At 29.8% G+C, this 12234-nt stretch overlaps 1 protein-coding gene across 1 annotated transcript; it reads right to left on the bottom strand.

Annotated features, from left to right (window-relative positions):
* Positions 1-7115: 7115 nt before the first annotated feature.
* On the bottom strand, positions 7116-10374 carry LOC111630003 (calmodulin). Its single transcript, XM_023373994.1, has 5 exons — positions 10091-10374; positions 9364-9394; positions 8571-8714; positions 8261-8503; positions 7116-8184 (listed from the first exon to the last, which is right to left on the bottom strand). Exons 1-5 carry the CDS (start codon positions 10091-10093, stop codon positions 8156-8158), a joined length of 450 nt encoding a protein of 149 aa, XP_023229762.1. The 5' UTR covers positions 10094-10374; the 3' UTR covers positions 7116-8155.
* Between the last annotated feature and the right edge of the window lie 1860 nt (positions 10375-12234).

Below are 12234 nucleotides of genomic sequence, written 5' to 3'. Positions count from 1 at the left end.
TTAATAATTCTTGTACTAATAAGTTTCAATTTTCATAATTAATACAGTCTGAACATCAGTAACCTTTTAAATACAGCAGTCAGTTGTAATTTTATATTGGTTAATTTCTAATGTTATTTCCGTATATCTCACTGTTTTGGACCACCAGTATAGTGCCTACCAGAGTAAAAAAAACTTACAATGTGTGTAGAATGCACATTTATGTTGTAGGGATAGTGAAAATGTTTAGAGGAGGCCTCAAAATTGAATTGTGCCTTGGGCCTCTCAAGTGCTAAATCTGCCACTGGGAACACTGATGTTGAGTGATAAATCGAGTAATAGTTTGTAATAAATGAAAGGGCAATTATTATAGAACTACTGTAACAGTAATATAAAGAAACACAAACCAAACCCAAAACTCCAGCAAAAAGTCATAAATTTTTAATAGCTTTAAGCAATCATCTTCAGGTTACAAATAAAATTCAAATATCAATTTTTAAAACAAGGAAATATCACCAGATTGGATGTTGGTGTAGTGATATTCGTTAGAGGAAAAGATAATTACAGAACGTCAAACAAGGATCTCCACACATCCTTATATTATCTGTTTTTTTTTTTTTTGTGATGTTTATAACAGTAATCTGTTATAAACATCACAAAAAATAACAGTAATCTGTTATAAACAGCAGAAGTTATTCACTCATTATTTTGCTTCGTGGTCAATGCTGACCTGTCTCAGATAATAGGCATTCATTTCACCCAATCTCAAAAAACAAAGCTAAATTATTGTTTAAAATTTGCTGATTTTTTGATAAGTCACTGAAACTTGAGATAAATTTTACTAATGTATTACCATATATTTTTTCTGTTAAAACTTTTCTTGTTCTACCCACTGTAAAAAGCAAAAGTTTTTTTATGATGGGGAGAACAAGAAAAAGTTTGGTTGATAAATAAAAGAACAAAATATGTTATTTTTAAAAATAATTAGATTCGGATGGAAGACATTAATTATTTTATAACAAACATTTTAAAACTTTATAATTCCTATATTCTGTTATAATGCAATGGAAGAGGAATTATAAAGTTTTAGGGTCAGCAACCTATGGCACGCATGCCAAACGTAGCACACGGAACAATTTTCAGTGGCACTCTGAATAGAAATGTAGTAAAAATTAAATTTTAATTATTAATTTTTGAATTCCTTTATAACTGGACCAATCTTGATACTATTTACATAACAAAATTGGTAGAATCATATTGGTACCCAAAATAACATTATAACTAGGTTGTGGTTCAAATCTTATTTTACAGATAAAGCCATATTTTTTTAAATATTCACTGACCAGTTTCTGCATGTATTGATGTATTTATTGCATATATCTGATTGTGACTTCTTTTGTATTATTTTTCTTTCATATGAATTAACTCATCAATTATGACTACAAAGCTCTTCTCTTAAGTTGAGGGTTTAATGTGACTTTATAGTTCAAACTCCAGAAATGCATTAAAAATGATGGTTAATGTGTTGTTAGTATTAATTGGCATCTGTCATAAATACTTGACAATTAGGACCATGAAATATTGGTGCTTGAAATGAATAGATAATAATGTAATATAGAAAAGCATGTGTAATTTAACACCATCAAATTAATTAAACAGAAACTTTATGAATATTGAACACCTTTTACAAAGGTAATGATTTACACTGAAACAATAACAACAAAATTCTTCATATCAGTAAAAATACCTAAATAAAAAAACTTTAGAAGAAATTAAATTTTTAAAACATTTTTCAAACTATTTTGAACCACAGATACTATACAGATGCTTGTGATTTCTTTTCATCTATACAGATGAAAAGAAATCACATTACTAGTTACCACAGTGATAGCTAGAAATGGCCAATAATGGAAAAGAAATGTGCTCTTCTGTTATTGTCAAGGCCATTTTTTGGCAGTTGAAAACTCATTTTTTGTTTTTCTTGGAAACAAAATCCAATAGTTATTCAAACATTATTTCATTAATGGGTTGGAAGCAATTTATTTATCATTGCTAGTGTTGCCACCTTTTCAAATTTGCTGACCCGGATGGCAGGTGAGGTTTGTTCAAACAGAAGTTCCTGATGCATGCGCAATGTCATTTTGCAATGCAAAGAATAACATGCAGTGCATGCCGGTTCTAAATCGGTTACAGTTAAGGACTAGGGAGACTTGTAGGAGTAACGTAAGTAACTAAATTAAGAAAAAACAACTACAGATGACTTAGCTCTATTGGACATTGGAGAACTGTACGAATACGAATCATACAAGCAAAAAAAGAAGTCAACAGGTTGCGCACGATATTCCTGGACAAAATTAGTAGTTCACCCAGACAGTGAGTCAATTCCCAGACTGTCTGGGTGAAAACCGGATGGGTGGTAACACTAATCATTGCTAAAATTACAATTGAGATATCTCTTTTACTTAATGTATTGTTGTCTGAAGTGTAAATATTAAAAGAAAAATGAGATGGATAAAAGTATTTTTACTNTCCTTGTAATTACTCTGAAAGAAGCTATTTTGTAACAGTAAGGATCATTGCCTCTTGTAAATACTATAAGGAGTAAAATCTTTATTCTTAGCTTCCTTGTCTAATTGATAATAAGGCATGTTTAATAATTTTGCTTCCATGAATTAATGTTTTGTGAACTGTAGCTAGCATACAAAACCAAGAATTTTGGGCTAAAGTTCAATATTTGATCCAGAATGATTTTTGTTTTCCTCTTAATATGATTTTCACACTCCTCCAAAATATAAATTTTATTGGTCTGCAGAATCTTGTAGCAGATGGAACAGGATTTTCCCAAATTATTTTATTTTGTATTTATTGTTAGTATTGATTGAGTTTTTCTTGTCTTTTAATTAATTAATTAATACAAATTTTTTAAATGTTAGTTAAAATTCTAGAGATATACTTTCACTTGTCGTATAAAAATTGGCAGATGATTGCAATGTCAATATTATTTTTATTTGACAATGTATACTTATTTTATCAAAATAAAATGCTACTAAGTTACAATGTTGTACTTTTTAGAGTCATCTGATGCAATTACCTATTTGGATTTGTTTGATAAGTTATATGGTACAAATACAAGCCTAACAAGAGCAGATGCTATTTCTTAATTAGTTATTTGTACTTAAAAGTGTATCAAATGCAAACCACAAGGGACTAAATCACAAGCTAATAAAATTTACAAAATATTTATAGACATTGGAAAAAATGTAGACACAATGTTAATCTATTTAGGAAGTCTAATAAATAATGGTTAAGCTTATGTTTTCAAGTTTCTTTTAAAGCTGGTTGTTCCACATTCTGAAAATATTTTCTTGTTAATGTGGAATAATGTGAAACACATTGTGAGCAACTGAAAATGAAAAAAGCATTTGGCTGTCTCAGTTCTTTATACTGTATGTGACTTGACTTTACCAAGGAGAGCAAAAAAAATAAGAAAGCATATGATTTACAATTAAGTGGTAAAAACAGGTCTACTACATTGACAAGAATATACTACATTGTAATATATTCTTTGATAATTCTTCCTTATAAGATTGAAAAGTAAAGCTTGCAATGTGCAATGCATATATTTATCCTTCTTGGCATAAAGTTTTTGAAGCCAAAAGTAAATCATATTCAAACATAACTATATATGTATATAGTTAGTTACTATATATGTAATCAGCATGTATCAGTATTAAACAGTACTTAATGAAATTAAAGATTTTAAACTTACATGTGATAGTAATTCTGGTCAGAGTAATCACAAATATATAGTCAAAAATTTTGAATGATTCATCAGTCTTTATATCATCCTTTGTTCCTCTTTAGTTATAATGCATGTAAAGAAATTTCTCTATGTAATTCTCAACTAGGTACTATTATCTAGTTGAGAATTGTCCTTTCTATAAAAGAAGCCAATATTTCAAAGTTCAAAACAATGTGCATTGAGAAGTATGAAAGTAAAGGATAATAAAGTGTAAAAATATGATTTTATATATGCTAAGTTTCAATACAGGAATAAATTTGCCTGAACAGGAATTTGCAAAATAAACTTGTGTTTATCATTGTAAAACATATCCTGATTACTGAAATATTTGAGTTTAAAATTTTGAATTTGTTTGTGCTAAATACATAAAATGAACTACTGTATTCTGGAATAATCTTCTCAATGAACACTAAGTTCCTCATTGGTGATTGTGAAGCCCCAGCCCATTGAGATACCAGACACTAAGGACCCACTGATCATCATCATCTTTGCCATCCAAGCCACTGAATGTTGACATTCACCGAACTATCAGCTGCCAGAAAACTAATGTGGATTATAATATCTATAGGGTTACCATATCTATAAATAGGGTTACCATATCTATCATGGTTTATTCTTTGTCATAGTTGACTTCATTGAAGTGTTGTGCAGCCCTCACAGACATGGAGGCTGCAATCTCTGTTATGTGTGATTGGACTGACAAGTGAAATGGAAGTTACTTAAAGTTCTTATTGCTGCATCAAACATTGGTAATTGACATTTCTCATTCGTTTTGAAAAAATGGATGAGAAATGTGCCTCATTAAAAAAGAAATAAGACATTAAAAAAGAATAACACAGAAGCAGAATGTATTAAGTGAAACATATGTTAAGAAAATTGATAAACATCCTGAAGCCTTAAATAGCATATTTTGTAGTATTACCTGCCTAGCTTGCAGTTGCAATTTTAAGTGGTACAATAGACTAAATCTTTTCTTTTGTATTTTTCTAAATTAATGACTAATTAAACTTAGAAAAATAAAGAAAAACAAAAATTTTATAAATACATACTATATAAAAATAGTTCAAGAAATACTGATACATTAAACAGTGGAATGTAATTTAATAAATTATTTCAAAAATCATGGAATTACTTAATTATTTTTGAATTTCAAACTTTAATTAATTGATTTTTAATTTATATAAATTAATGTTTTAAAGCATTCTTAATGATCTTCATTGATGGCCAGATGGTTTAGTAGTTAAGCTGTGAACTTACTGCTCTGAGGATCCAGGAACAAATCAACACACGTTGAAAAACCCTCGCAATTCTTCAGGGATGATCCTGTGCTGGATATGTTAGATTCCATTCCTCACCACTAGCTGTGCCATTGTGTGCATGACTTAACCCACAATGGACTTGATAGAAAGAGTATAAAAAAAAAAAATAATCTTACATTAAAATGAAGAGTGATTGAAATCAAAAGTTGATAAGTTTGATTTTATATATATATATATATATAAAACTTTGATAAAGCACTATATTTCAGATATCAATAAAATTACTTCTTCATTATTTTTATTCTCATAAAAATTAATTCAAACAGTGACTGAAGTTAATATGAATTTAATTGAAATATGTAAATTCTTTTATTTCTATTAATTTGAAGCAAATGTGACTTTCAAAATTGAATAGCATATGATAATGTACAATTTGCATTAAGATTTATTGAATGATCAATAAAGTACAATATAATTCATGCATATAAAATAGATTGAATTTTTTTTTATGTGCCAGTGTATGAGTAATTGTTAAATCATTTTTAAGAAAATATATTTTAGATTTTAATATTAAATTAATAAATTAAGCTGGAAAAATAAAATTTGAAATATTTGAGTATAAAAGGAAAAAAACTTAAATGAAAATCTATTTGTATAATTAAATCTTTTATAATTCTTAATATTGAAGATAAATTTCATTCCAAAATAGAGTCTTTACTCTATCAAACTATATTTACTATTTAATTCAGTTTTGTGAACACAGAGAAAGAATATAACAGAGAAATTAAAATTTATCATAAATCTTGATGTATAACATTCTTGTTCCAGGAGAAAAAATTGGATTTAGATATGAAAAAATATTGGGAACTATACCAGAAAAGAGTAAGTATTAAATAACACTAAGACAAAAGATTATGGTCATATACACCACAAATATGATATGAGTATTGTGAATAAGTAATAAAAGTATACTATCATTTTAAATTTTGTTAGGAGGCAATTAGAAAAATATTTATTTATTCCCGTAACGTAACGTTAAAAATTTCTGTACTGCATGAAATTTGGGTGGAGTTTATTATTCATCAATGATTCATTGCATTGCAAAGTTATGTCTTGCTAATTTTTTTTTAATCAACATTTATCCGAATAACTCGGCTATCGTAATTGATAATATTGATCATTTATAAACACACAACAGTTGAACTTTCTTAACTTTAATGAGATTAAAAGGAATCATTCACTTGAATCGTATTATTATTATTAAGACATAACGATAAATTTTATAAGTAAAAATCTTTGCAGTATACACTAAAACGTGTATACCATGTACTGTAGTAGAAATATCGGGAAAAAAGGAATCGCGTAATATATAAAGAATTAAGAAATAATGATCAAGTTTTTGAGTAATTAACTTCTATAAATTTATAAACCATACCGAAGAATACAATGGAATAAAAATAGAAAAGTGTTTTTGTGAGGTATTGATTCGAAAACAAATCAATAGATCAACAAAAAAACTTTTTTTTTGTTTTAATTTCAAATGTAACAAGATATACTAAGTAGACATGGTGTTAAGTAATAATGTTTAACTGTAGATATACAATGCTTAACGAATTTAGACAGTTCATTATACATAATTGCGTTTTCTCCGATAAGAAAAAACGTATTCACGAAATAATTATATCATTTATTATTAGATTACTACTTACGCGGTTTTCAATGATATTGCATAGTATGCTCTTAGTGTACAGGTTAATTGTTTACATACTTTAAAGATTAGAATATTTTTTCAAACTCGTAAATTACACAAATATGAAAAATTCACTAATTCTCCGTAACATGTCGCCGCTTTTTTCTGCGTAAAATGTTGCGCGTTATCAGTTAAAATATTTCGTAGTCAAGCATGTTACTAGCGAAAATTCATCAATTTCCTGAAATGCGGCAGACACGAGTTAGTTTTTTCTATTATGTTTAGTCGTCACGAACAAACGCCATCTATCGTTAACCTTCAAGCGAATATCTTAATTAGTAAATTTTATCCGTAAGTAAAATTATGCAATTATGTATTGAAATGTACTAAGTCATTCAATATGTCATTTATTTCGACACAACATTTTATTTACAAGTCACATTTTCAAACCTGTTTCCTCGACCGTTTTTTTCTACACCCATAAACTTCCTTGCAAGATTACTTGCTAGATCACTGTGCTATTTATAAGTTTGATTCATCGTAATTGAAATTAAAGACAAACGTAAATTACTCATTACTATATTCACGGTCCTTTGTATTCTACCAATGAATAGAAAGTATATTTTACAAAATTCGCACCGAAATAAGTCAGCCAGAGCTCAACTTCTTGCAGAATTGGAACTTATACACACACACACAACTTTTCTTATTGGTAACTTGCCAGATTTACTCATTGAGTAAATTATTTCCAGATAAATGGTAAATAGCTTTGATTGTTTAGACCTTTTTAGTCTTTAGATTTACAGTCTAATATCTCTCTCCATCTAGAAAAAAAACTGACAACACACAAGCCATAATAAATCTGACATGATTTTAAACTAATTAAAGACAGGTTTTTATTACTAGTTATTTTATCTGAAAACAGACATTACAAATGATAACGTTCAAAATGATTAAGAGCAAAAAAATGATTCTAAGATTTTTTTTGAATGTTTTAACAAGCTGCATCAGATCAACATTAATAAAAATCGATAAAACAACATTAATTACAAATTTAACATTGCAAATACTCAAGCAAAATGTTACTGTTTTGAGAGAATTGTCAAACCTAACTGCATGGAGCACTTTAAATATTGGAATATTTAGGCAATTATATAAACACAAATATACTTTGACATAAAGACTAACTTTAATGAATGTTGAAAATTTACAAAAGTACAGGACAGTCTAGTATGATGGAACACAGACAAGAAAATGGAGGACAAGTCACATCCATGCATCTGGCATTTTCTTAATATGGTACAAAAATTTTTTACAGAGCAACACCGAGACCAATTAAATGTTGAAGCTATTTTAACACCAAACGTTATGAAAGCAAAACATGAAGTAAAAAGAATTTTAATTACAAATGAAGTGGGGGTGTCTTCACTTTGATGTCATCATAGTGACAAATTCTGGAAAAAAAGAAGAAATAGGTGTGTGGGATAAGGATTTTAATAAGAAAAAGGAAGTTAAATCTCATCATCATACCTTCATAATTGACTTGACCGTCACCATCAATGTCTGCTTCACGAATCATTTCATCTACTTCTTCATCCGTAAGCTTTTCACCAAGATTTGTCATAACATGGCGTAACTCTGCAGCACTGATAAATCCATTTCCATCTTTATCAAAAACCCTAAAGGCTTCTCTAATTTCTTCTTCACTATCAGTGTCTTTCATTTTCCTTGCCATCATTGTCAAGAACTCAGGAAAGTCAATGGTTCCATTACCTATGAGAAGTCATGTAAAATTAAAATTTTCAAAATTTTCTTTTTTCAAAGTTTTAAGGATAATTACCATCTGCATCTACTTCATTGATCATATCTTGTAGTTCTGCTTCTGTTGGATTTTGACCTAGAGATCTCATCACTGTACCAAGTTCCTTAGTTGTTATAGTGCCATCTCCATCCTTATCAAAAAGAGAGAATGCTTCTTTAAATTCTGAAAAGAGAAAAAAGGAGAAAAGTTTAAAAAATTAATCTCAAATTTTTTTTAATAAATATAAAATTAATAAAAATATTCTATGAAGGCAATAAAAATCAACAGTATCGGTGCATTAATACCTTTAACCTAACCTAATTAGACATTCTTCTGCATGATATTCCAAAAGAAATTGAGGTCATGACTGGAATGAACTTTGTCTGTTAGAGAAGTTAGCATAAACAATTAACAAAAAAGTTAGGATCAATTTCTATTTAGAACTTTTACAAAGCTAAAAAGAATGTTGCATAAGTCAAGAATATTTGTTTTGTTAATTGAAATATTGATAATAATAGTGACCTTATTTGAAGTGCAAAATAAAAGATGAAGAAAAGTGAATTTAGAAGTCAAGATTTGTGATGTCACCATATTTGTCAATATAAAGTTTAAAAAATATATTATTACTATTTTAACCTAGATTTTATTTCCTATTATTTCAAAATTTAGAAAAATGAATGACCCATATTAGTACTTTATAAAAAATTAAAAGCAAGAGTAACTGCTGAATAATATATATCAGCAGATAATTGAGGAGAGGGAATTTTAGAAGTTGCCATGCCTGAACTGTCAACAGTAAGTTTAAGGAGAAAAAAGTAATAATTATTCATACCAGCAATTTGTTCTTCGGTCAACTGGTCAGCCTGCAAAAAAAAAATTTATATGAAGTAAGGAAAAATGCCAAAATTTTATAAATACAATGAAGTGCTTATATATGAGATTTAACTAATAAAAAAAATTAATTAAAAAACTTCACGGTTACAGTTAAGTATCCCTTGCAGATATTTCAACCGGAAGGTCTAATAATGCAGCGATTAAACGTCACGGTGACGTAATCTATCCATTGGCCATTTCAAATTCGAATTATTAGCCGAGAGGCATATGGAAGTGCCAGTTGTTTGGATGCAATGCCGTCTTCTCGGTAAACATTGCTCGTTAGCATTCTTTGCATTCGTTGTCATTCCACAATTTCCCAAGCGAAACAATCAAAAACGTCAAGTTTCCAGTAAAGCCTAAGCCTAACGTCCGTTTGTAAAGGCGATAAGGTTTGCGGATGAAAACGTCATCCTGTCTTTGGGATATGGCAAATGTCAGTGAAAGCGATAAAAAGTTGATTTGGCCGTCTGAAACGTTAGAAAGAGTTAAATATTGGGCGTGAAACGAAATACGATCGACGTCTACCGTGTCACTAACGCTAGATGGTACATAACGTTGTCAACGGACGAATGCGGCAATATCATATGACGAGCGGTTTTTCAATTAAAACTAATTGTACGTTCGATTCGAGCGGTTATTGAAGTAATTATACGACAGTTTTAGTTAGTTAGATGGTGACTTACCATTGGAGATGGAAGATGGATTATGAAATGCTCAAACTATACACAAATCACTTCTAAAACCTTTAGCAGCAGACACCAGACTACCAACGATCGCGGTCACTAGTACAAAACTCTTCGGTCGTATTAATCCACGCCGAACTAGTTACACTCTTCCTTATTATCCACAAGGTAAACGCAAGAATGCCGGTTAACAGAACGTAGAATATATCGAAGACACACTTAGATAACTAAACTTAACGAGATACCTCCGTGTTGTTTTTATAACAACGTCGAAATGACGACCTACATTACGATGCGCAAGCTTATGTAGATACGGTACAACCCACTGCGCCTCTGTTTACTGGAAGCGCGAGTGCACGAGCCACGAGCTCAGCAGTAAAGTTGTTTGCTATTGGTCAGTTGACACCTGCAATGCGTCATCGCGATTCTGACTCGTTGCGGCGGTCAGTTGGCGAGATGATCTCGACCGAGTTTGGATGGTTGTTGTAGTGCAACAGTGTAGACTCCCCAAAATATCCTTCATCCATTATTCTAGTTGTTTCCCCGACACCAATTTATGCCGGATAAGGTATTTACCACTCTTTTTGAATGTCTGGTTCAGTTGTAGTATCTGGATATCAATCCCGAAATATCCTCCGTATCCGCCTCTTCCCGCATCCCTTCATCTTAATCGTTCTATATTTTTCATTTCATTCCATTTACTTCTACCCACAATTTATTCAATTAACTTGGGTCGTACGGGATATTAACTTAGGAAAATGTGCGAGAAAAATTCAACCTTGAACTGGGTGTCAAGAAAATAAAACCAACCACTTCCCACATAATGTTTCATTCACCATTTTCTATCTTCCCACATCATTTTTTAAAACTCATACATAAATATATATATATATATATAACTTCACATCTTTTTCTCATTTTTCAAACTCCAATAACATAGATTGGTTGAACACATAATACTCTATTATCTTCAACACACCTATCTTAATTCTGTTGTAATTTTTTTTCTTTTTCTTTTAAATCGTGATGTTTCTGGCAACAAAAGCCTGGACGACTGACAAAATACCAGGACGTTTTCTGGTTGTGAATCAGTTTAGAATCGGACTCGAAAGATTTTGTCATTATTGTGATAGACAGAATGCATTGTCGTATCACGTGACGATTGCTGCCCCATAAATTCTAACTTCATTATAGTAAATCGATAAAACATTTCTTTGAATATTGCACACATTTGTTTAAATATTTGTTTACATTTTGAAAGTAACGTTAAAATTCTGTGTAATTAATATTTTTTCCTGGAAAATGTATACCTCCTCAAGGACATAATTAACATTTGGAAACAACAGAAATAGTACAAATAAATTACTAATTAAAAAAAAAGATTGTTCTCTACTCGTAATTTCTTTTATCATTTACACTAACCAGAATGAATGCAAAGTTAAACCAATAATCTAATTCATTTCATCTATAAATTCTTATGGCAATGATTCATTTATTATGTGTATAAATTTATAACAAGCGGTATCACTCGAGATTTCTTATATCTGCAGTCATTGAAAATAAGAGTCATACTACGTGACATTAAGCGCTGAACATTGATTTTAATTATCATTTAATATTAGTGACATAAGCAGAAAATGATTTAAAATTTAAAATTTTCCATTCCAGTTAATATTTCTGTAGAAAAATAATAAAAATGTACCGCATTTTTGGCCATAACTGTCATGTTTATGTCCCATTAACGATAATTCGTTTTCGAGAGATTACATTTCTACAGACTAACTTAATAACGTTAATTGGTTCCCCAAGAGTTGTAAAAATCGAATTTAACAAAATATCTGCAGAGGATGAATGACGCTCTAGTATGGGTAATCAATACTTTGCGTTGATTAAGTATCTTTTGTTTTTCCCCGCCTTTTTTTCTCTTTGAAAGTCATAATGGGAAAAGAAAGTTTAAAAAAATAATAACTCTTCCCGGGTAAAACTATTATAACTTTTTACTTTATTTTCTTGTAATTGCGGATGTGGGAAATTCCGGATAAAACAGATTTGTTTACATACATAATACGTAAACAAATATACCACGTGACTTCATTATCAGCGCGACGAGTGTTAATTTTTACGCGATAGAAGATAGTTTTCCG

The sequence above is a fragment of the Centruroides sculpturatus genome, unplaced genomic scaffold (genome assembly GCF_000671375.1).
Source record: "Centruroides sculpturatus isolate CEXI.00-Female unplaced genomic scaffold, Cexi_2.0 scaffold415, whole genome shotgun sequence".
Classification (NCBI taxonomy): domain Eukaryota; kingdom Metazoa; phylum Arthropoda; class Arachnida; order Scorpiones; family Buthidae; genus Centruroides; species Centruroides sculpturatus.
The sequence above is the reverse complement of the archived record's forward strand: the minus strand, read 5'-3'. Positions and strand labels throughout refer to the sequence as shown.

Bases quoted from the DNA above. Each gene is read 5' to 3' on its own strand.
- LOC111630003 (XM_023373994.1), bottom strand. The intron at 8,715-9,363 runs GTATGAATAATT...TTCTCTTTTCAG, and splicing joins GACCGAAGAACAAATTGCTG to AATTTAAAGAAGCATTCTCT. The intron at 8,185-8,260 runs GTATGATGATGA...CTTTTTTTCCAG, and splicing joins CGGTCAAGTCAATTATGAAG to AATTTGTCACTATGATGACA.